Source organism: Crinia signifera, chromosome 11 (genome assembly GCF_055691185.1).
Source record: "Crinia signifera chromosome 11, ASM5569118v1, whole genome shotgun sequence".
Taxonomy (NCBI): domain Eukaryota; kingdom Metazoa; phylum Chordata; class Amphibia; order Anura; family Myobatrachidae; genus Crinia; species Crinia signifera.
Genome location: NC_139227.1, coordinates 69,642,028 through 69,665,382, shown reverse-complemented (window position 1 = coordinate 69,665,382; position 23,355 = coordinate 69,642,028). Strand labels below are relative to the sequence as shown.

Below are 23,355 nucleotides of genomic sequence, written 5' to 3'. Positions count from 1 at the left end.
TCAACCAGAGTGTGTCCAGCAGTCTGATGAGGAGAAAAAGCCACAGGTGCATCATTGGAGGAAGCAGGAAACTATAACTGTACTGATTATTTCCCCTTCAGGTGCATGTAAGTAGATATAAACCAACTGACAGATGTCTCTGTTTCTAAAAATAAGACACAAAAGAGCTTAAAAAGTCAAAGTCATCAGCCCTCTTGCACACTATGGTCTCAGCACACATTTAAGAAACTAAGCAATACAGCTGAGAAACCAGGCATTTCTCTGTTGGTTAGCATTTGTTAGAAAACAATAGACCTGTTAATTATTATAGGTTATACTGTGACAGCTCACACTGCTTACCTTCTCCATGTAGCACCAGGCTGCAATTAGTACACCATCAACTCCATTAGAATTGACTAACCAATCAGACCTTTCTGTCCAAATGAAAATACACCCTTTCATACAGCCAAGTGACTTATTGGTGCCCATACACATGTGAGATATGGCATGCGATCAAGGAAATTTTGATAAATCGACACAACATATCACATGTGTCACCCAATGCGATACGTGGGCCGCAGGTCAAATGTCACGATGATAAATATTATGTGCTCCACATAATTATTGCATTGCATGTATGATTGCCTGTGGTTTTGCATGTGTGATTACTGATGGCAGTGTAGCTGAACGGGTACTGGTAGTCAGTGACAGGTGGCAGAGTTTGAAAAAACATTTAAAAAGACTGAGTGGCCCCTGATCTCTTAGCCAATCAGCGGCCGCCTGAATGTGAGGCCTTTAATTGGCTAAGCTCTCTCAGTCGCCCAGTGTTTTGAAATGTTTTTTTCCCCCCAAATTCTGCCACCCACCAGCCCTCCTGCTGCTCACACCACTACACCCGCCAGCACTCTTTCAGCACCCAATGGCATGCGACAGGTGGCATGAGACATCGGGTGCTGGAAAAAAGCACTTAAGATGCAATCGGATGCTATGGGAATTCGCACTGCAATGGCGCATCGCATCCGATCGCACAAGTGTATTAGCACCATAAGGCTGGATGAAAAAGTCAGTCCCTGGATATAGCTTGGATAATATTGGCAACCGGGAAAATATCCTTAAGTACGTCTATCATTATTTGGATGGACACTAGTGTATTTAATAGGTCTTAGAACTATCAATCTATGCTTTGATTTGCACAATGCAGGAACTATTATGATGATATAAACCCGTTAACGCCTGGGGTTATTCAATTTAAGCAATGTCTTTTTTGCATGGTAAACTTACTGTTTTCAGGTGTGAAACATAGAATCCAGGATACATTTCTAGTGCCTATGTATTAGAAGCACCTGAAAAACAGGCAATTTATCAGGGATTTCTTTTTGGGTCTGCTCATCTCTGTTAAGGCCCCCATACACTCTGCAATTTGAGCCCGCTTTCACCGGATTTGGATGGATCGGGCCAAATCGTATGTGCAGACGTCCCATCCGACCCCATTGCGCGGTCCCGTTCACATCGGGTCGGGAGGTCGGACGGGCTGCACATAAAATTTGGTAAATCTTATGTGCAGCCTGGAGGCGGGCATGGGACGCAGCGTATAGGAAGCAAGGAGCCAGACAGGAGAGGCAGTGGGCGCCCTGACCTGGGCAGTGATCGCCGCAAGCAGAAAGCCGGGCAGGGGAGGCAGTGGGCTGGGTGGTGAACGACGCGTTGCGTACCAGAGACCGGGTAGCGTAGGGGAAGCCGGACAGCAGCGGGCCCACATAGAAATGAATGGACAGTCAGTGATGTCTATGTGGTTTTTTTTTCCACTCTCAGGGGCCCTTAAGCTCAGTGGAATGCCTTCAGGGCTAATTGATTAGTACTGGGGGATCGATTAGGTGGTGGTAAATTACTACAGCTAATTGAATCCCCCCTCCTCCACAGATGTTCATGCATAGTTAACAGAAATTAATAAAAAACAAGTTATTCCTAGAAAAAAAAACATGCAAGCTGCGCACATGCATTTTTTATGCATGAAGCGGACAAACACTAGGTGCCTTTGTTTTTACATTGAAATAGGTTTTAAGCAGGACAAACCCCTCCCAGTTCTAAAGGTGCCCAGACACTGTGTGATGGTTGGTCACACCGTGTTTCTTTTGGCTTGCGATGCACGCTCCCATTTCCAAAACAGAATTAATTATGTTCCCACCAGCTAAGTTACTAACCTGATATCTCCATCACTGTTGAGAATACAACAATTATTCCTACTCCACAAGCTCGCTGCCTAGGGGTCATTCTCCACTCTGAACTGTCCTTTATTCCTCACATTCAATCTGTCTCTAAATCATGTTACATGCATCTAAAAAACATATCCAAAATTCGTCTGTACTTTACACAAGACACTGCAAAAACTCTTATCCATGCACTCATCATATCTCGCATTGATTATTGCAATGGCCTCCTTACCGGTCTTCCTAAGAAAAGACTCCCACCACTTCAATCTATTTTGAATACAGCTGCAAGGCTGATCTTCCTGGCTAGACGTTCATCGTCTGTGCTGATCCGCTCTGCTAGACCCTCCATTGGTTGCCTGTATATTACCGCATTCAATATAAAATACTTCTACTTACATACAAAGCCACTACTCTGACTACACAGACTTATAGCTCTTTGCTTATAAGTTACTCGCTCCCATTAACACTTGCAGGATTTTTGTTGGTCAGCCCCCACCGTACGGGCTACTTCCCGAGCTCCGGCTCCTGCTGGGCGGCGAAACCCGGCATGGCCAAGAAGCTGTGAGGCACTCAGGAGTTTAGAATGGTGGGGATGGCCACAGCCCGGCAGCCTTCCCTTCCATTGGTGGGATCCGGCAGCAACCGGGCCGTGGCCGTCCCGTGTGAATGGACACAATTGTGTCCATTATTAACTACAGTGTGCGGCACGGCTTCTTCGCCGCCTGGCAGGAGCCGGAGCATGTGAAATAGCCCTATGGGTAATGCCAGACAAAGTTTGTCCGGTTTTTAGAAACAATTTGACTGGCATGTCCAGTCTAACTTCCTGTACGCCCGCCCCTCTCGTCACATGGGGGGGCTTTATTATCCGGCAGTTACCGTGGTGTACGAAGGCGCCCATTGCCTCACACCACACTGAACAGGCAGGACGGGACGGCATGGCAGCTGCCCACTGCAGTGGTAAGATCCGGCGGCCGTGCCCTGACCGTCCCGTTTGAATGGACAAATAGCAGTCCATTACACACTGCAGGGACAGCACGGCTTTTAAGCCGTGCAGTATTTTCCTGTCCAGCGGCACCCACACAGTGTGAAATAGCCCTATGGAATGCCCTTCCATGCACACTAAGACTCTCCTCTAGTCTCCAACATTTCTAGCGTTCCCTGAAAACTCACCTCTTCAGGCTAGCTTATCATATTCAGGACCCTCCTACCTCCATGTTGGTTTGTATCTACCCAGTTTGTTTAATCACTGTTGTTTCCAATTGTAAAGAGCAATGGAATATACTGCGCTATATAAGAAACTGTAAATAAAACAATAAATAAAAAGGTATGTGCATGCAGTACTTTTTGTACCAGATGGCATAGCATCTAGTTTATATTGCACGCTGGTTTAACTTATTGCATGCGATTTGAACTAGTTGCGATGCGATGTAGTACAAAATGTACAGTGTTCTACAGCTATAATTTATTGCTTAATAGTGAATAAAGTAAATCATTTCAACATTAAAAAAATTATGCATCACTGCACACATTAAAACGCACAAGAAGTTAGGTTGTGTTTTCAGGATACTTTGTGTAACATTAGCTCAGACCAATTGGTATTGATAATCAATACAGGTTGTGATAACCATTTAGTATAGTTATCAAATAGTCACTCAAGAGCAGGGGTGGCCAAACCTGTCCTAGAGATCTACCAACGGTCCACATTTTCTAAATCACCTAGCTGGTGCACAGCTGTAGTCATTACTAAAAGACTCCATAGATTAGGCCTAAGGACAAGTCGGACCCAATTCTCCGGCGAGCCGCCCGGCAGCTCCCCGGGAGGCTCACATACGATTTGGCACTTGATGTGCCATTTTTCACATGTGATAAATGCGATTTATCACATGTAAAAGTGGGGAGCTGCAGCGGGCTGTGAGGAGCAGTGGGGTGGACGGCAGTTGCTAAGCGATGCACTAGCGACGGTGAGGAGCAGTGGGGCAGGCGGTGGGTGCTGAATGTGGCACTAGCGGGTGGCGATAAGATCATCAGCGGGACGGGCAGCGGCAGGTATTAGAATAAAAAAAACACATGTCCAGCCTATGGCCGAGAGAGAGCACTTCCTCTGCTTCCTCCCTTCCGGCCAGCCGCTAATTGGCTGAGAAAGCTCTCAGCAAATCAGAGAACAGCCAGTCATTTGACAGGTTATTTTAACACTAATACCCGTCGCTGCCAGTCCCGCTGATGATCTGATCACCGCCCGCTAGCGCAGCACCCGCCCCACTGCTCCTCACCGCCCGCTAGCACAGCACTCTGCACCCACTGCCCGCCCCACACCACCTGCTAGGGCAGTGCACAGCACCAGCCGCTTAACCCACTGCTCCCCGGTCAGGCATGAGCAAATAGGGAGGTTGGACATAATCTTACATGCTGAACGTCCGACCTCCTGATCTGGTCCGATGCGCAGGGGACCGCGCATCGGATCGGATGTCCCACACATGCAATATTGGGCAGATTTCCACTGATCAGCCTGAAGTGATGAAATCGGCCCATAGTGTATTTATACTATCGCATAGTGTATTTTTACGGTCACATTTTCAAACCTGCTGCATTTATTCCTACTACAGATCCGCAGGTTGTCTGAGATACATGAACTGTTGGTAGATCTTGAAGACAGGTTTAACCTCCCCTGCTCTTTAGCAAGACAACAAGTCACAACACGACTTTCAAGTATGTGACTACTTACTCCACAAATTGCTTAACCAGTCAAAATGGACCAAGTGTTTATTTCCTTTAATCATACAGTATATATAGTGTTTATTATAGCACCCTGCACTGGTCACAACAATTACGGTTCCTCTTTCCAGCCTGTGTTGCCATCTGCTCTGGTGCTTCTAGAATACACTGGTCTGTATCACAATATAGAGATACAGAGCTTACTGTGCTGGATGCACCAGAGCAGAGAGTGACACCCCAGGTAGGAAGGACCTGCATGGTTTGTGACAGGTGCAGGGTGCAAGAATGAACACGGTTTATATATTTGATCCTAGACAAGCAATTATTTCTGAAACATCTCACACATTCAGAGTTGATCATTAAGAGACACTGTTTAATGATACAGGATCATGGTACCTAAGTGATACATTTCTGATCCATCAGAAGGATATCGGAGCACTAATCAGTGTGCATGTTATCCCCTTGCACAGGGTTATGTTTTGTCTCAGAAGTCTTTAAATTGACCAGTGACAGCAGTAGCGGTTGGGAAGCTTTTCTTTTTGCTGCCGAGATTACTGCAAGAGTTTGAGCAATTGTTCTATTACAAAAAAACATGACTGTTGAATAAATTAAAACCATTAAGAAGAAATCCGTGGGATAAAAGGGAGAATAGAAATCATCCATGTCTAAACAGGACACGGCTCTGATTGGTTCTTCTCCCAAAGTACGTCACTATAATTTAAGGCAAATTTGGGGGTGTGGGCTCCATGTCCACCTTTGGTTTTTTGGCACCTGGCTCCTGTTGACTGTGTGCCTTGCGGATGTGTCTGTATAAGTCTCCACTTTGAGTGTAGCTGCGCAAACAATAACGGCACTCATAGGGCCGTTCCCGCGTGTGCACTGTAGCATGCCGGCGAAGAGTGTAGGAACAGGAGAATGTTTTTCCACAGGTCTTACAAGTGGGCACGTCTTCGGGAAACAAAGGAAAACCATGGTGTCCTTCAAAATCCTGTAAGTACATTGCCTCTGGGTGCATGGAAGTTGGTAATAAGCCTCCATAGTTTGGGTGGTGCCCACCTGGCACAGTAATCATGTGGTAAGGCAAATATCCAGATTCTTCATCTTCTTCTTCATACCCATGCCTTTTAAAAGCCCCAACTGCCTTTTCACACTCCTCGTCTGATATTACAATGGCCTCTATTTTCACTGCTACCCCAGAGCCTGGTTGGCCCTCGCTAACAGTGGAGCTACATGGACTAGGGGCAGCTGTGGTTTCCATGCCTGGCTGAGTTGTGGTGGTGACGGTCAGCTCTGATTTGGTGCATTCCCTTTCTTCCATCTTGGCAGCAGGAGATGTAGGGCTGTTAAGAGAGTACCTCAATGTACCTGGCAGTCCCAGTGCATTACTTGCAGACTCAGAGTTTTGCACAAAGAATCTGGAAGGGCCAGGTGGTGCAGCCATGCTACCTGTGGGCTCCTGCATTTGTAAACTGTATCTGGAGCGAGACGGCCCTCCTTGAATGCTGCCTGCGGGCTGCTGTAGGGAATATCTGGATGTGCCTGGCTGTGCTAGGGTGTTGCCTGCCAATTCTGGACTCTGTAAGGAGTATCTTTGAGTGCCTTGCCCAGTCAAAATGCTGCCAGTGGGCTCCTGAGTTTGCAGAGAGAATCTGGAGGTTCCGGTCATCGCCAAAGATGTACCAGCTTCATCTTGTGGTTGCAAAGAGTATCTAGAGGGAGGCAATGATTGGTTACTGATGCCAGGAATGTCTTGAGCCTGATGGGAATATCTGGAGCCTACATGAGTACCCTGTGTGCTACCTGCTGGTTCTGGTCTCTTCTGGGAATTTCTTGAAAGACTGCCCTGCACACCAGGATTACTATCTTGACTCTGTGAGGAGAATCTCTGAGCAGTTGGTGCAAGTGTACTTTCTACTGCTTCATGCATGGGACACACTACAACCTCTGCAATCTCTTCACTCTCCTCGCTCTCCTGTACCTCAAAACTAGAGCTGCCGTCAACCTCCTGACTACTCACCGATGCCTGTTGCCCCTGACACTTCAAACTACCGGTGACCACTTCACTACTGCCAGCGCTTTCTTGCGATTCAAACCTAGAACTGCCTGCTAGACTCTGCCCACTCTCTGCCAAGCTTTTCAGCTGAAACCTAGATCCTCCTGCTACTCTTTGCACACTCACTGATCCTTCAAGTCCCTGACACTTTATACCTCCAAGCAATTTCTGCCCACCGCCTGCAGTCTCTTTCCTCTGATGACTACTGCTACCGGCTGCTTCTTGTGAATGGTACATAGCACTCCCGACTGCTCTCTGTCCATTCCCTGCTGTTTCCTGCCCTTCATATTTCATGCTTTTTGCAGACACCTGCCCTCCCTCTAAATCCTCAGGCTCCCGGTCTCCGCCATCATTTTCTGTCCCCAAGCAGACCGTTCCACCTTCTTCCTCTCTGCGAGTGCTGTCGGCCTCAGCTGGTGCTCGGCCTTGGAGCCTTTTCTTGCAAACCCTCACAACTTCATCCATATGCAGATAGCTAGCAGCTGCCAACACATCCTCAGTTGGTGCCTCCTGAAAACCGAGTCGACCACAGTACATAAAATTAAGGAGTAAAGAGAAGGCTGGAGCTGTGACAATTTGGTTGTTAAGTGTGAACTCTTGTGTGTCAGGTCTCTCCCTACATGACATGTTGAAAAAGGGGCTGCATGAGGCCAGGATGGAGCGGTGAGCCAGGAACCTGGCAGTGCCCACAGACACTTGGCAATCACAAAGGAAACCCTGGGACTGCTGGTCTCTAAGGCTGCGCAGTATGCGACGGCTGTGGTCTGGGAAATCCATGGCTGTGAAAAAGAAGATACATATACACATTATTAAAGCTATCAAAATTGGCAAAGAAAAGAGGACAAAAAAGCAACAGTTATTACAAGTTGTAACACCCATGTCAATTTGAATCAGCACAATACAGAGAGCACCGCGAGGAAGCTCCCAGAGGAATTCAATTAATTGCGCTGTTATGTCGGAGAATGCCGGTTCCTGAGACTCAAGCTGGGTGTTTAGTTGCGAGTGCTGCGCTAAAGGCAGAAACCAGCATTGCGGCACAAGTTTAGTCCAAGAGGTGCCAAACGAAATCCTCTGGTCAGGCATAAGAGCGCACTCAACTGAATGGCTCCGGGACCTTCTTTCCGGTTCTAATCATATCGTGCTAAATTTAATTGACCCCATATAGACATATTATTTGGTGCAAGCAGCCACACATCACTAGTCAGAGCTGTTGGGACACCATGTACATTGATGATATAGGCTTATTCAGACCTGATCACAGTGCAGTGATTTATCAGAGCTCTGTGTTCAGACAGCCGCCGCGTGCAAATCTGTGAATGGCTTGTGAAAACACACTGATAGGTGTCTAGCTCCAAATCCATTTGCAACTTACTAGCAAATGATTTTCCAAGTCTGTGCATAATACAAAACCTTCTCTGCCTGTGCAATAGAAACAGGCTGATCGAGGCCATAGCGGACGTCACACACCCTACCAGAAAACACTTGGGCATGCCTAGGTTTTTCCTTACACTTTCAGAAAACATCCGAGACACCCACAAATGGCATTTTCCTGTCAACCAACATGCAAAAGGCTTGCGATCAGAAAAGAGGCTGAATGGCCTCACAAATGTACTTATCAATCCATACAGTCATTCGATACTCAGCCACCTTGCAGAATCGTAGGGCTGCTATCACATCTAAATAAACCCCATAATACGGTGCATGGCACGTGTAGCATCCCAATTGTTAACACAAAGGGCAGAATGTGAGACAGTGCGATTTGTTTTAGCACAAACCAGAAAGATTGACTTTTTAAAAGTTACAAAAAAGAAAAAAAAACAGTGTGGGGTTCCCCTTCTCGAGCATACATCAGTCCCAGGCTCTTTGAGCCAATCCTGGTTCCAGAAATACAGGGAGGAAATGTAAGTGTTTTTTTAATTGTACGAGCACCCTGATGACCTTTTTTTTTTTTTAAACACACCCTTTTACATTTGGCCCAAAATAAGCATATTAATCTCATGAAATATTGTCATCTCATGTGCCATGTTGACGGTTTAAGTAAAGTTTATAAAGATATAAATAAAATGAGACTAAAAGGTGCCCACACACTAGAAAGATCTGCGATCTTAAGATGTGCGCATAAATTAGCCTTCAAATCTTTTGTCCGATCTGGACAAAAGATTTTAGGCAAGCGCACATCTTTACCAAAGTTTTTTCTTAAGATCCCGTGTGCGTTCCTATGGATCTTTTGTTAAATCTTCTGATCTTTTGTGCAGCACGTAAGATCAGAAGATTTAGCAAAAGATCCACGGGAGCGAGCATCGGCCGATTTTCGACCGATTATCGGTAAATATCGGCCGATATATTGGCCGATTTATCGAAAATCGGCCCAAAAATCGTTCTAGTGTGTGGGCACCTTAAAAGTACCAGAACGGCATACAAAGAAACATCTACAATGTTATGCAACAGACTCCCAGTATATTATAAAGGGAATATTTGCCCTTGATTTTCTGTACAATGATAGTATAAAAAGCTTCAATCACCACGGTTTCATATATTTTAGGCATTGCTTCTTATTAAATATGCACAAAGTAAATATTAGAGATAACCAGTGGTGATATACATTAGTATAGGATTAGTGGACTGTATACAACTACAACAATTAGCTAAATGCCAAATAAATTAACTAAGAAGCTTATCTGTATTACTCCTGGAGTTCCTACTTTGCAACCAGACAATCTTTTTAATAGGCCTATTTTCTGTGAATACAGAAACGAGCAGTATATAATACATGGTGTAATATGTATGTATTTATGTTTTCTTATAAAGTAACATGTGTTATTAAAGCTTAAGGTGATGACCTTGAAAGAGTCGAGCTATACAAGGTGGAACCAGGAAATTGTAAGTCCCTTAGCTGCATTATACGGCTGGATTCAACTGTCATATTGCACCCGATCTAAAAAAATTGCAAAAATATCGCTGATCGCTATCCACATGAAACAGCTAAAGGTTTTTTTTTTCCAGTCTGTGCAAATGTAAGTCTGATCCTAGTGGTAATCAGCGACAGACAGGCAGATCGAGGTCAATGCAGACCCTCCCTAAAACGCTTTGGCGTGCCTGCATTTTTTTCAGACACTCCCTGAACACAGCATGTCCAATACCTAATTCCGGTTTCCCGTCAGTCAACCTCTGACCAAATTGCATTTACGATCTATGCGCAACTTCTGTTAATATCTACCCTGGCGCATGCCGCTATGATCCGTACGCATGCGTGCTCATTCGATAATTGCTCGATCTAAGAACCGACTCTTGAATTAGACCCAATATCCAGCAAGAGTATTTAAGTGCAATGAAACAGTGTCCAGTTGATGAATCCTATGCTTTTTGATTCTTCCTCAGGGGGTAGATAATCTGCTAGGGCAATGCCAATGCATGCACACAGGCTAGTCAGGATTACATTTCCCGTTCTCAAGGTCAATTACTGCAATCGGCACTTGCTTATTTTGGTACAAAAGCAGTATCCACGTTAGCCAGAAGGGACCAAAGGATTTCTTGGTTCAGTAATTCCATATTTATGCGCTATAAATAAGCTCTCGCATACTATTATGATTATACTAAAATATTACATGAATACTACACTGTATATGCTATTTTTCAGAGAATAAAATCTCTTAAAATGACCACGAACTTTCTGGGTGTTTTGGATAGTATAGAATAGAATCAACTTTATTGGCCATGTATGCTTGCGCACACTAGGATTTTTTAGTGGATTACAGTGCAGCATTAAACAGGGGTAAGGGGGACGACGACATTACATTAAGACGTTACATGCATTCCATTTCTAGCTACGACTATGGTGGATAGGTCGCCCAATAGGGTCACGTTGTTTGGCTGTTGATATTGAGATTGCATTCGCTTTGATTGGATTGTCAAAGCGAATGCAATCCCCATATCAACAGCCAAACAACGTGACCCTATTGGGCGACCTATTTAGATGACCCCCCAACAGTCGGGATTCCTGACAGTCAGTACCAACATCCCGACTTGCGGGGGCTATTCTCCCTCGAGGGGGTCCACGAACCCCATGAGGGAGAATAGAACCTTTGGCGAGTGCAGCAAGGGGCTTTAATGCACTCACCCTCTGTCAGTATCGGCAGTCGGGATTCCGTTGTCGGTATACTGACCATCGGAATTCCGCCACTTGAGCGCTATAACACACCTTTCTGGGAATCTCAGACTAATACAGACAGACCACGCTATTTATTTACTATGGGGCATATTAAATCCTGGCTGATCTTTCCGATTGTCAGAAATATGGGTCCAGACCTATTCAATCCCAGCCATAGAAAATGGATGCTAAAAATAGTCAATTTAGTGTGTTTTCGGGAAAAAAAAAAAAAAAGAAGGAAGAGGGAGGGACATGGATGTTTCTGACAAAGTTACCAAAACATCGGATAGGGATTCTAGGCAAAAACGGATGATAGGACCACTATAGCTGATTGTATACAGTGCGCCAATCTCGTACCAGTTTATTTTCCTTCATGATATATTATTGTATGACTCTTTTCTATTTGATAGTTTATAACCTGTGAAGCAACAACTGGACTAAATATGGCAGCCATCCGGAATTTTAAATATGTTATGTGGTTGATTCAATTCAGATGCTATGTCAGAGAATGCCGGTACCCGCGACTTAACAGGATGTTTAAGAACTGGCATTCTCCTACCTAAGTGCCCTGCTATAATGCAGTTTGTGCACTAGGGCACAAAACAGTATCGCAGAACTATTCTTTTGCTCATTCCTGAGACACATCCACTAGTTGGACTGAACAGTGCAATGAACCAAATAACTCGGAGATCCTTCCCGGCACTATTCCTAGTGTGCCGAATTGGATGGATCCCTATGTACGGATAGCCTTCAGAGAGAGAATTCAGCTATCTAGTCCCAAGCCTCCGGGCTTCTCTCCTATAGTAAGTGGGTGCATCACCAACATAATTAGATCTATATCTATAAATGGAATGAACCAGCACTTACAGGTAGATGAAAAAAAAAGGTGTTTGTATTGGAGATTACAGCATTGTAAAATACAGGTACATCATGGCTGCCCCAACAGCCGTTTCAACTGGAGTCCTTCCAGTCTTCACCCCTGATGAAGACTGGAAGGACTCCAATTGAAACGGCTGTTGGGGCAGCCATGATGTACCTAGTGTTCCCACTAGGCTGTTTAAGCGATTTTTAAAGGGCAAAATGCACCCTGCCCCTCTAGCAGCACCCCGCTAAAAGAACCTGCTGACTGTCCTTGCTGGTGTGCATAAGAAAGCTCAGCATTGTCGTAGATGGCGATGCCCGGCACTTCCCCGGCAGCGTAGGGACTTCGGCGGGGCCAGACCCTCCCCCTTTCATGATGGCAGTGGGCCTGGTTAGTTCCTAGAAGGAACACTAGTACCTGTATTTTACAATGCTGTAATACAAACACCTTTTTTCATCCAGCTGTGAGTGCTGGTTCATTCCTTTCCTTTGCTGAGGTTGGGTAAGTGCTGTTGTTATTTCCTTCTGGACTATGCCCCGCCACCTATTATACAGGATGAGTGCTGTCTTGCACAATTACTAGATAGATAGACTTAAGGCCTATACACACTTGATGATTTTAACCTGAAAATCGTTCAAAAAAGGAGTTTTGAGCGATTTTCAGCAGAAAATCGCCTAGTGTGTATACCCCACAGATTGCCTACTAGCAAGGATGCGTGCTCGCGCATTAATCGCTAGCGAGGTCCCTCGTCGGCTGGTTTTACCAGTATGCCAGCGATGATGGATGAGTGACAGCTGCCTGTTGGGAAGGTATGTGCAGTTTAGAGGGATTATGGATTTTCTACTCACATAGGGCCAGATGTATCAAGCTTTAAAAAGTAATATAGTGGAAAGTGATAAACAATCAGCACCTACATTTTTCGTTGCTTATTTTCAGGGTAGGTCTTATTTTAATTAACATTGTCGTCATTCACAGGAAATGAGGGGAGGGTGCGCGCTCACTCTGAGATGCTGCAACTGATTGGATGCCACTTTTAAGTCTTTAACAGCGGCATCCATTTCATGGGGGTGGCAGGGTGGGTGGGATGGGTGAGGCGGAGCTGGGAGCATTGTAGTGTAGCGCAGGGACGGGGCAAAATGGTGGTTTAGCTAGGTCTTCTTTTCAGAGTGGGGTTCATTTTAGACTGTTCTGCAGAATGGTAGGACTTATTATCGGGGTAACATGGCATGTAGGCAGTACGGATGGTGTAATGGTGCACTGAGCGGCTTTCCCCGCAGCGATGACAGCGGTCATCGCTGTCCATACACGCTGGGCATAGTCGCCCAGTGTGTATGGACCTTTAGACTCCGCCTGTTTTGACTGGTGTTATGTATTATAGATCCATATTTTCCCATAACAGGACAATGATCCTATATTACTGATATGGTTGTTTAATTGATGCCTAGTTAGCTTTTCTTAGGTTCATATAGCTCTGTTATACCCTTCACACAATACAACTCCAGGGTGCCAGGGCTTCAGATATACTTACCCCTTTCACACTAATAGATGGCCCCGGTCTACTCCATTCACACAAGATGCATAGAGGTGACATCATCTTCTAACGCTTCTTAGCCTGCCAATCAGCAATGATTTAAGCATAGCCTATTTCATGTATGACCCAGGTATTCCTTTCACAAAGCAGCCAACCTAGGTCGTATCGGGAATAATGGCTGTGAATGGTCGACCGTTTAACATCAAGTCGGATTGCAGCAACTCGCCATGGCAATATCCTAGGTTGTCAGCTCAGTGCTAAAGGGGTAGTGTTTTTTAATGTCTGGTTTGCTGCAGACTGTACCTCTTTTCTTCTTCCACTCTCTATTCATTCAGGAGAGGACACCCTTTGGTACTATGTCACCACTTCAACCCACTTACTCGTCACCCTTACACCCCCCCCCCCCCCCCCTTTCCCTCTCTTCTCTGGTCTATTATCTCCCCCTTGCACATACTCTGCCAAAAACCTCCTAAAGTTATTACACAATTGTCACACTCCCTATGTGTGGTTATAAACCAATAACCAGCCTCCCATGCACTGTAGGCTTAGTTGTTAGGAATCCCAATCTCTCTCCTCCCCACCTTTCTCCCTACCTCTCCCTGCTTCTCTACCATATGGCAGATGGACTTAACACTGTTAAAGACTTGATCCCTGTCTGAATCTAAAAATACTCTTCCATCCCCATCGTGGCCCTGACAATCATACCTGTTAATGTAAACAGTTCTGATTCCCCCCAAAAGCATCTGGTCATCCAGGGAGACTGGAGGAGGGAGAAATATTGTGCTCCTACAAGGAACGTATCTTGTGGGCGCTTACTCTCAGTTACAAGGTAAGCGGCATTCCCAGATCTTGATTATTGCTATTGAACTGTAACGAACTCCGAAGAAACTGTTCAGGAGTATAGACTGTGTCGCACAAGGTCATAGAATCACCGGGAAAGACTTTTATAGGTGGCCATACACTGTGAAGAGATCGACACAAGCAATAGGTTGACATGGAAGTGGTCGACACAGGAAGAGTTTGCTATACATTTTACACTTTTTTTGGTGTCTGTGTCAAGCTCACATCTGCATCTGGTGTCAGATTATTTGAGTGCCTCCATCTAGTAATATATTGTAGCAGAGTCCACCTGACCTACTTATCGGAGGTCACCGACTCTTCACTTGATTATGGACTTTTGCTGTTTAGGTTGCCTGTGAGTGCCACCTTAAGGATTCTATCTATCTCTATATTATTGGAGTGATAATTACTTGGCCCTGCGAGCACATGCGGTACACTTTGGCAGGGACTTTGTTGACACTCAAGACAATAAAACATGAAAAACTCACGTTGACCTTTTGACAGTCAACCGAATGCTGGTGTTGCGAAGGTTAGAGGAGGGCCGGTACTTATGTAGGGCGCCCGATTAAGAAATCGGGTCGGATCGGGCACATCGCATCGCATGCGACCATCGGATGTGATGCGATGCGATGACCCGATTTTTCCATAGGAATCAATGTTAAAATGGACTGAGTCCATTTTAACATGGAATTCAATGGGAAAAAGGGGTCCTTTTCATACCCCTACTATCCAAGTGGGCATGGAGTTGGATATAAACCTGTGGCGAGCGTAGCGAGCCACCGAGCCCGAAGCGTGGCGAGCGTAGCGAGCCCCGCGAGGGGACACAGAATACCGTCCGCTCGCCACGCTTCGGGCTCGGTGGCTCGCTACGCTCGCCACAGGTTTATATCCAACTCCATGCCCACTTGGATAGTAGGGGTATGAAAAGGACCCCTTTTTCCCATTGAATTCCATGTTAAAATGGACTCAGTCCATTTTAACATTGATTCCTATGGAAAAATCAGGTCATCGCATCGCATCCGATGGTCGCATGCGATGCGATATCGCATCACATCTGATTGTATGCCTTAACTTAAGACATACAATCAAAAAATCGGACACCCAGATACTACATAAGTACCGGAGGGCCAAGGGAAGGAGAGCATGCTTGCCAAACCCCTGTTGGGATTCCCTTTATCAGGATTCCTGCATCCGTATTCTGACACAGCCATCCCCACTGCTGGTCATCCGTGTGTATACATTCTCTCAGCATGCAGCAGCAGTACCTGGCACATTAACCCAATGTCTAGAATACACCAACAGTTCCTATAACAAGGTCTGCTTTGTTTGTTGTTTTGTAGTGTAAAACAAAAAACTTATAAGAGACATTGATTAAACCCTATTACATAGACACCCAGCACCAACCAACATGTAATGTGAATATATAAAGGGATTTTTGTAAGAACTTACCGTTCGAATCCCTTTCTCTGATATGGTCCTGGTGACACAGCTCAACACTGGGATGTAGGAGGGTCCGAAGGAGCCAGGCACCTATCCTAAAGCTTTAGAGGGTAGGCTCCTCCCCTACTGCATCCCTGGACTCTTCAGTTCAATCTTTCAAAGCCACTGGAATACATTAACTCAGTACAAACGCCTGCACATATTATATGCACATTTTATAACAGAAACTGTTAACTTTAACCATTTTAACATGAACATCATGAAACTGGCATACTTACTGAGCGTAAGGGAGGGATCGCTGTGTCACCAGGACCATATCAGAGAAAGGGATTCGAACGGTAAGTTCTTACAAAAATCCCTTTTTCTCTTTCAATGGTCCTGGTGACACAGCTCAACACTGGGACGTTCCAGAGCCGGTCCTTTGGGAGGGTACGCTCAGGTCTGCAGCTCTCAGCACTGCTCGTCCGAATGATGCGTCCTCCGACGCGAACTCATGGAATCTATAGAATTTGGCAAATGTGTGAACAGATGACCAAGTGGCAGCTCTGCAAACCTGCTCAGCTGTGGCCCCATGTCGAACCGCCCAAGAGGTGGCAACTGACCTGGTGGTATGCGCATTAATTCTGGCCGGCACAGGCCTACCCACTTTGGTGTATGCAAAAGCTATCACAGATCGCAACCACCTAGCAATAGTCTGCTTAGAAGCAGGCCAACCAATTTTGTGTACGTCATACAGTACCAATAATGTGTCAGTCTTTCTGACACTCTTCACTCTGTCCACATATATGCGTAAAGCACGCACAACATCCAAAGTTTTCAACTTGTCCCTTTTCTTAGAACCCTCTGGGGGTTGAAACACAGGTAGAACTATCTCCTGATTTAAATGAAAGGCAGAGACTACCTTCGGTAAAAACTGAGGTACTGTTCTCAGAACAGCCCTGTCATCATGAAAAATTAAGAAGGGAGATTTGCATGACAAGGCTCCCAACTCTGACACTCTTTTAGCTGATGCTACTGCTAACAAAAACACTAGTTTCCACGTGAGAAACTTAAAGTCAGCCGACCTTAAAGGTTCAAAAGGTGCCTTCTGAAGGCAATCCAAAACCAGTGACAGATCCCAAGGCGCTACTGGTTGCTTGTAAGGGGGTTTTAGTCTGGATACCCCTTGTAAAAAAGTTTGAATCTCCGGCAAAATGGCTACTCTTTTTTGGAAATAGATGGATAAGGCCGAAATCGGCACCTTCAATGATTGAAGGCTTAGGCCCGATGAAAACCCATCTTGTAAGAATTCCAACATTCTTGCTAACTTGAAGTGAGATGTGTGAACCTTTCTCCTCTCACACCATCTAATGTTAGTCTTCCAGACTCTATAATAATTCGCCGAGGAAACAGCTTTCCTGGCTTTTATCATAGTCTGCACTACTGCGTCAGAAAGCCCTTTCCTTTTCAAAATGGCGGCTTCAATAGCCATGCCGTCAAAATCAATCGATCGGAATCCAGGTGACTGAATGGGCCTTGTCTTAGTAAATCTGGTCTCGGAGGTAGACGCCATGAGTCCACAGACAACCTCTGAAGCCTCGAGTACCAGGACCTCCTTGGCCAATCTGGGGCCACAAGAATCACCGGAACCTTCTGGTCCTGTATCCTTTTCAAAAGTCTCGCTAACATTGGAACCGGAGGGAATGCATAAAGAAGATCTCCCTGCCACTGAGTAGTCATGGCATCCACTGCCTCTGCTAGCGGATCTCTCGTTCTGGCATAAAACCTGGGCACCTGATGGTTGAACCTGGATGCCATCAGGTCCACATCCGGAGTTCCCCACATCACAGTGATCTGGTGAAACACCTGAGGGTGTAAGCTCCATTCTCCTTCCTTGAGCTCCTCCCTGCTCAGGAAGTCTGCTTCTATATTCTCCACTCCTGGAATGAATATAGCCGATACCGCAGGAACATTCTGTTCCGCCCATAGGAAGATTCTGGACACCTCCCACATGGCCAATCTGCTGCGTGTACCTCCCTGGTGATTCAGATACGCCACAGCTGTGGCATTGTCGGTCTGAATCCTCAAAGGGAGGTTCCGTAACCTGTCTCCCGCCAAGGAAATCACTTTCCAGACAGCCCTCAGCTCCAAGATGTTGATTGGTAATGCTGATTCCTCTGCCGTCCACCGGCCCTGCAGCCTGAGATCCAGGACTACTGCCCCCCAGCCCCTGAGACTGGCGTCGGTAGTTACTACCAACCAGTCCCAGGTCTGTAATGACCGACCCCACTGAAGGGAATCTACTTCTGTCCACCATTTCAAGGAGTCTCGAGTGTCCGAAGACAGCACTATCCTCTCCACCTTCATGGTCAGAGTGTTTCCTGACCAAGCTGACAAAATGTTCCATTGGAACACCCGAGAGTGGAACCTGGCAAATTGAAGCGTCTCGAATGACGCCACCATTTTCCCCAGGAGCTTGAGGCACCTCCATACTGACAAGCTCGGAGCTCTGAGAATCTCCTGCACTAGAGTGACCAGATCCCTGGCCTTTACCTCTGGGAGAAAAACCCGATGGAGATGGGTATCCAGTATGACTCCCAAGAATTGAAGCCTCTGTGATGGTACCAACTGAGATTTTTGTAAATTTAAAATCCAGCCGTGAGCCTGCAAAAAACTGATGGCCTCTGCCAAGTGACTCTGAAGCATGGCTGCTGACCCTGCTTTGAACAGGAGATCGTCCAAATAGGGTATTACTGTGATTCCTCTGAGCCTCAGCACCGCCGCCATCACTGACATTATCTTTGTGAATACCCTTGGCGCGGTCGCTAGCCCAAAGGGTAACGCCCGGAATTGTAAATGCAGGTTTCCTATAGCAAACCTCAACAGGGTCTGATGTTCCGGGTGGATGGGAACGTGCAGATATGCGTCCTGGACATCCATGGACGCCAAAAATTCTCCCTGGTCCAGACTCAGGAGTACTGACCTTAAAGACTCCATTTTGAAATGGTCTACCCATAGATGGACATTTAAGGATTTCAAGTTTAGTATTGGTCTGAAAGACCCGTCTGGTTTGGGCACCAGGAACAGCGTGGAGTAAAAGCCTTTTTTCCACTCTGCCCTGGGAACCGGAATAACCACCCCTTTTTCCAAAAGGGAATGAGCCGCTCTCATAAGAGCTGTGCGAAGGAGCGCCTGTTTCGGCACGGGTGTGGGTATGAACCTCTTCGGAGGCAACCCTCTGAAAGGGATTTTGTAACCCTGGGTAATAATCTCTAAGACCCAGGAATCCTGGTCTAGAGAAACCCATGCGTCCCTGAAATGTGTGAGACGCCCCCCCACCTTTATCACTGTCGGGCCTATCCCCTGACAGTCATGTGGAGGGTTTGTCCTCTCCTTTGGAGGCAGGCTTCTTATGGAAGGAGCCAAACTTGGACTTTTGAGTTTTGCCCCTAGAGGCCTGAAACTTTCCCCTGAAGGACTGTCCTCGAAAGGACGCACCACCTCTAGGGGAGGGCCGAAAGGACGGCCTAAAAGCAGAAAATCTGGACGTCTGCTTTGCTGAGGAGGCCGGCAGAAATGTACTTTTGCCGCCCGTGGCCTGTTTTATAATCTCCTCTAATTCAGTACCAAAGAGTACCTTTCCTTTGAAGGCTAATGTTTCCAGAGCCTTCTTGGACTCATTGTCTGCTTCCCAGGCTTTAAGCCAAAGCACTCTCCTGGCATTAATGGAGACTGTGGACACTCTGGTCGCCATTTTAATAGCTTCCTCCTCTGCTTCCACTGCATATTCTGCAGCAGCCTTAATCTTTTCTGCAAGCAGCAACGCACCAGGATCAGCCTGCAGCATGGTGCATAAATCACCAGCCCACTCTATCATGGCCTTAGAGACCCAGGCTGAAGCAATAAGGGGCCGTAAGGTAAACCCCACCCCTTCAAAGATAGCCTTGAGGTTACCCTCCAGCTTTTTATCCACAGAATCTTTGAAAGCTGCACCGCCCTGTACTGGTAACACAGTAGCCTTGGACAAACGTGCCACTGAAGCGTCCACAACTGGGACCTTTTCCCAGAGCTCCGCATTAGACTCTGGCATGGGGTACAGACTAAGGAATCGCTTAGGCATCTGTAGCCTCTTATCAGGAGTTTTCCAAGCCCCTTCTAACAATTCCTGTAACCCCTCATCTGAAGGAAAAGTAACAGCCTCCTTCCGCTGTCGCTTAAAAACACCTTTCACAGGAGTCTTATCCTCCACAGACAGCTTTAAAGCCTGCTTCACAGCTACAATGAGATCCTCTATACCAGCAGCAGAGGTCTCTTCCAAATCATCACCCTGATCCCAGGGGATGTCAGTATATTCTCCCTCCTCCTCATCTACCACAGTAGGCATAGCATAAGACCTTCTAGGGGTCCCTGCAACATCATCCATTTTGTCCAGCATTTCACTGAACCTGTTAATCCCTTTAGCAGTATCCTGCATCACCTGAATCAGCGCAGGATCTGCCTGGGTAAGAGGTAAGGAGCCAGACGACTGCTGAGATGATGGCATAGGTCTCTGTGATTCTACCAGCCCATCACTCTGCCTGTCCAGAAGCTGCACCAAAGCGTTTACTGACCTGCCTAGGGCCCTGGCCCACGCAGGTTCCATCTGCTCTGCCCTATGGGGTTCACTGCCCATGGGTCTCACATCAGCGCAAGGAATACATAAGCCCCCCTTGGCCATCTGCTCAGGGACAAACTTTTGTGTGCAAACATTGCACGCGCTCAGTGCACTAAGGGCTCCCTCCCCCAAAACCACAGCCTGATGCTCAGACATGATGCAAGTGATAAATGTATATCTATCAGTATACACAGTGCAAACAATGTACAAGCGTTTATACAGAGGCAATGCACCCAGTCACTTAGCTGTCTGTTGGTTTCAACTGCGGGGAAGCGATGCCCAGGAAATCCAAGTCACTCTGCCAGGATCAGTAAGCCAGCTCAGCTCCGCTGCAAGCGTTCTGAAAGGCGCCAAAGTCAGAGTGAAGGAAGAGACCACAAGTCCCTGCTGCTGCGGGGTCCGTGACCTTTTGGCGCCAACCACCCCCAGCCAGCCGCTCCTTAGTTAGGATTTCCTAGTTCCAGTGTCTCCCCCTCGACTGGGGATCACTTGGAACATGCCTGTCACAACGCTGCTGTCCTCTCATATAGGAGCTTAGCGTGTAAGCTCCGCATAAAATGGCCGCCGCCATCACGGAGCGCCTGTCCCCCATGATCCCCACCTAAATGTGGAGCCGGTTTCAGGATACTCCGGAGCCCAGGCAGCCTCTTAGAAGAGGCTGTAAGCGCTGCACAGGGAGACCAGACAGCGTCTCCCCTGTGCACAGTGAGCTGACAGGACGCGCTTCTGTCAGCTCCTGCTGCGCTAGCAGTGTGAGGATTCACTATGAGAATCCTCACACTGTGCCTACCTAGCTGGGATGCGGTCATTCGTCAGACTGCATTTAGGTCTACAGTCATTAGGTCGACCCCACTAGGTCGACTGGCAGGAAGGTCGACCTGACTTAAGGTCGACATGGGCCAAGGTCGACATGACTTAAGGTCGAATTTGCATAAAGGTCGACATGAGGAAGGTCGACTGGTCATAAGGTCGACATGGGTTTTTCACTGTTTTTTGAGCCGACATGTGCCGACAGGCGGTATTTCATGCCCTACCATCCACTAGGGCGTGGTGGGAGAATAAAATAGTGTGCCGAGCGCAGCGAGGCACCGTGCCCGAAGCATCGCGAGCGAAGCGAGCGATGCGAGGGTCCGATTCTCATTGCCAACTGTGTCCATGTCGACATTCGGATAAAAAAACAGTGAAAAACCCATGTCGACCTTATGACCAGTCGACCTTCCTCATGTCGACCTTTATGCAAATTCGACCTTAAGTCATGTCGACCTTGGCCCATGTCGACCTTAAGTCAGGTCGACCTTCCTGCCAGTCGACCTAGTGGGGTCGACCTAATGACTGTAGACCTAAATGCAGTCTGACGAATGATCCCATTCCACCTAGCTAGGGTAAAAGTTAAAAAAAACAATAAAAATTCCCTAACTACTCTAATTCTTCGGCTGCTCCTGCAGCCCTTTAGAATAGCACCCACTCCAGTGGGCACCTAACACGAACTGAAGAGTCCAGGGATGCAGTAGGGGAGGAGCCTACCCTCTAAAGCTTTAGGATAGGTGCCTGGCTCCTTCGGACCCTCCTACATCCCAGTGTTGAGCTGTGTCACCAGGACCATTGAAAGAGAAATTGGGTATGAAGCATCCGCCCAGCCATTAGTGCATGATGCCATAGCTTGAGAAATGATGGGGAACTTATGTACTAGTTGGAACTGCTCTAACTGGTTCCTGACACATTCATGTGGCTTCTGTAATGTACAGATACAGCTATCCTCCATGCGATACAAGTCGCATTATACAGGTGGTGATGGCTGAGGGTTTTAGACTTCTCAGATTCTTGTAATTAAGAGTGGAATTTGCTATATGATATCTTTAAAAAAAACAACCTAAGGTCTTCCATCCCTTATAGAGACTTCCACAGGAGTACATCTATAAAGCCATCCTAAGTAATTGATACACTATTGTACAAGCTCAATATTCCATACATCATTTGTAGCAGATTAAGATTACAGTTTCCAGATACAGTCATCAGGAGGATAACAAGACAGGAAAAAAATGTAGCAGATTAAAAGGGGCATACACATGGGCGATAGTTGGCTATTTCCTATGCAATCTGTCTAGATCGCTTAAAAATTAAGCACAAATCGCTCTATGTACACACCCCAAAGCAATGGTGATGCGCAGCCCTGCGCATCGCCATCACTAGCTCAGATCTATAGTGCTTGCAAGCAAAATCTAGTTAAATCGCCTAGCAAGTGCATACAAAACATTAGTTAGCACAGATCATTTAGCACACATTGCAAATTGTGTATAGGGCAGTGATGGCGAACGTTGACACTCCAGCTGTTGTTGAACAACACATCCCAGCATGCCCTGCAACAGTTTTACTATTTGGCCATGCTAAAACTGATGCAAAGCATGCTGGGATGTGTAGTTCAACAACAGCTGCATTGTCAAGGTTAGCCATAACTGGTATAGGGCAATCTAGACACCAGGTAGTTCAAGGGAAATTGCCTTCCCTACATCACTTAGCACACATCTCAATGTGTTTATGCCCCTTTATAATACAGTTTTCAAATATATCAGGAGAATTTTTTTTTTTTAAAAAGGAGAAAATTTACAGTTTCCATCCAATTACATAACTCTGGATTAAAACTTCAATACAACCAAAAGTGTTAACATGAACAAAGGATATTGGTTTACAGTAGAAAGATCTATTAATAAATCTGTATCATTCTAGTTATGGTAAACTTTGGCCTATAAGTGTAGATAGGAGGTTGTAATTACAAGCTCATGTGGTGTTTGTGTAATATCTAATTAAGGAACACTAAAGCTGCCCATACACTAGGGCAATTTACATGCAATTTCAGCAATCAATTGCATGAAAATCACACGATTGCTCACAGGTTCCGCAATGTGCGGCACCGTGCGCATCAAATACAAGCCTGCCAGTTGCAGCGACTG

The 23,355-nt window shown here is 46.3% G+C and overlaps 1 protein-coding gene across 5 annotated transcripts in view; it reads right to left on the bottom strand.

Moving 5' to 3' along the window:
• Positions 1–5,253: 5,253 nt before the first annotated feature.
• The window catches only part of ZBTB3 (zinc finger and BTB domain containing 3), a 20,159-nt gene continuing 2,057 nt past the window's right edge, over positions 5,254–23,355 (bottom strand). For all 5 annotated transcript variants that reach the window (XM_083165637.1, XM_083165636.1, XM_083165639.1 and 2 more), the window contains one exon: positions 5,254–7,733. In XM_083165637.1, coding sequence (XP_083021763.1) covers positions 5,620–7,731 — 2,112 coding nt within the window. In that variant the 5' untranslated portion in view covers positions 7,732–7,733 and the 3' untranslated portion in view covers positions 5,254–5,619. The remainder of the gene's footprint in view (positions 7,734–23,355) is intronic.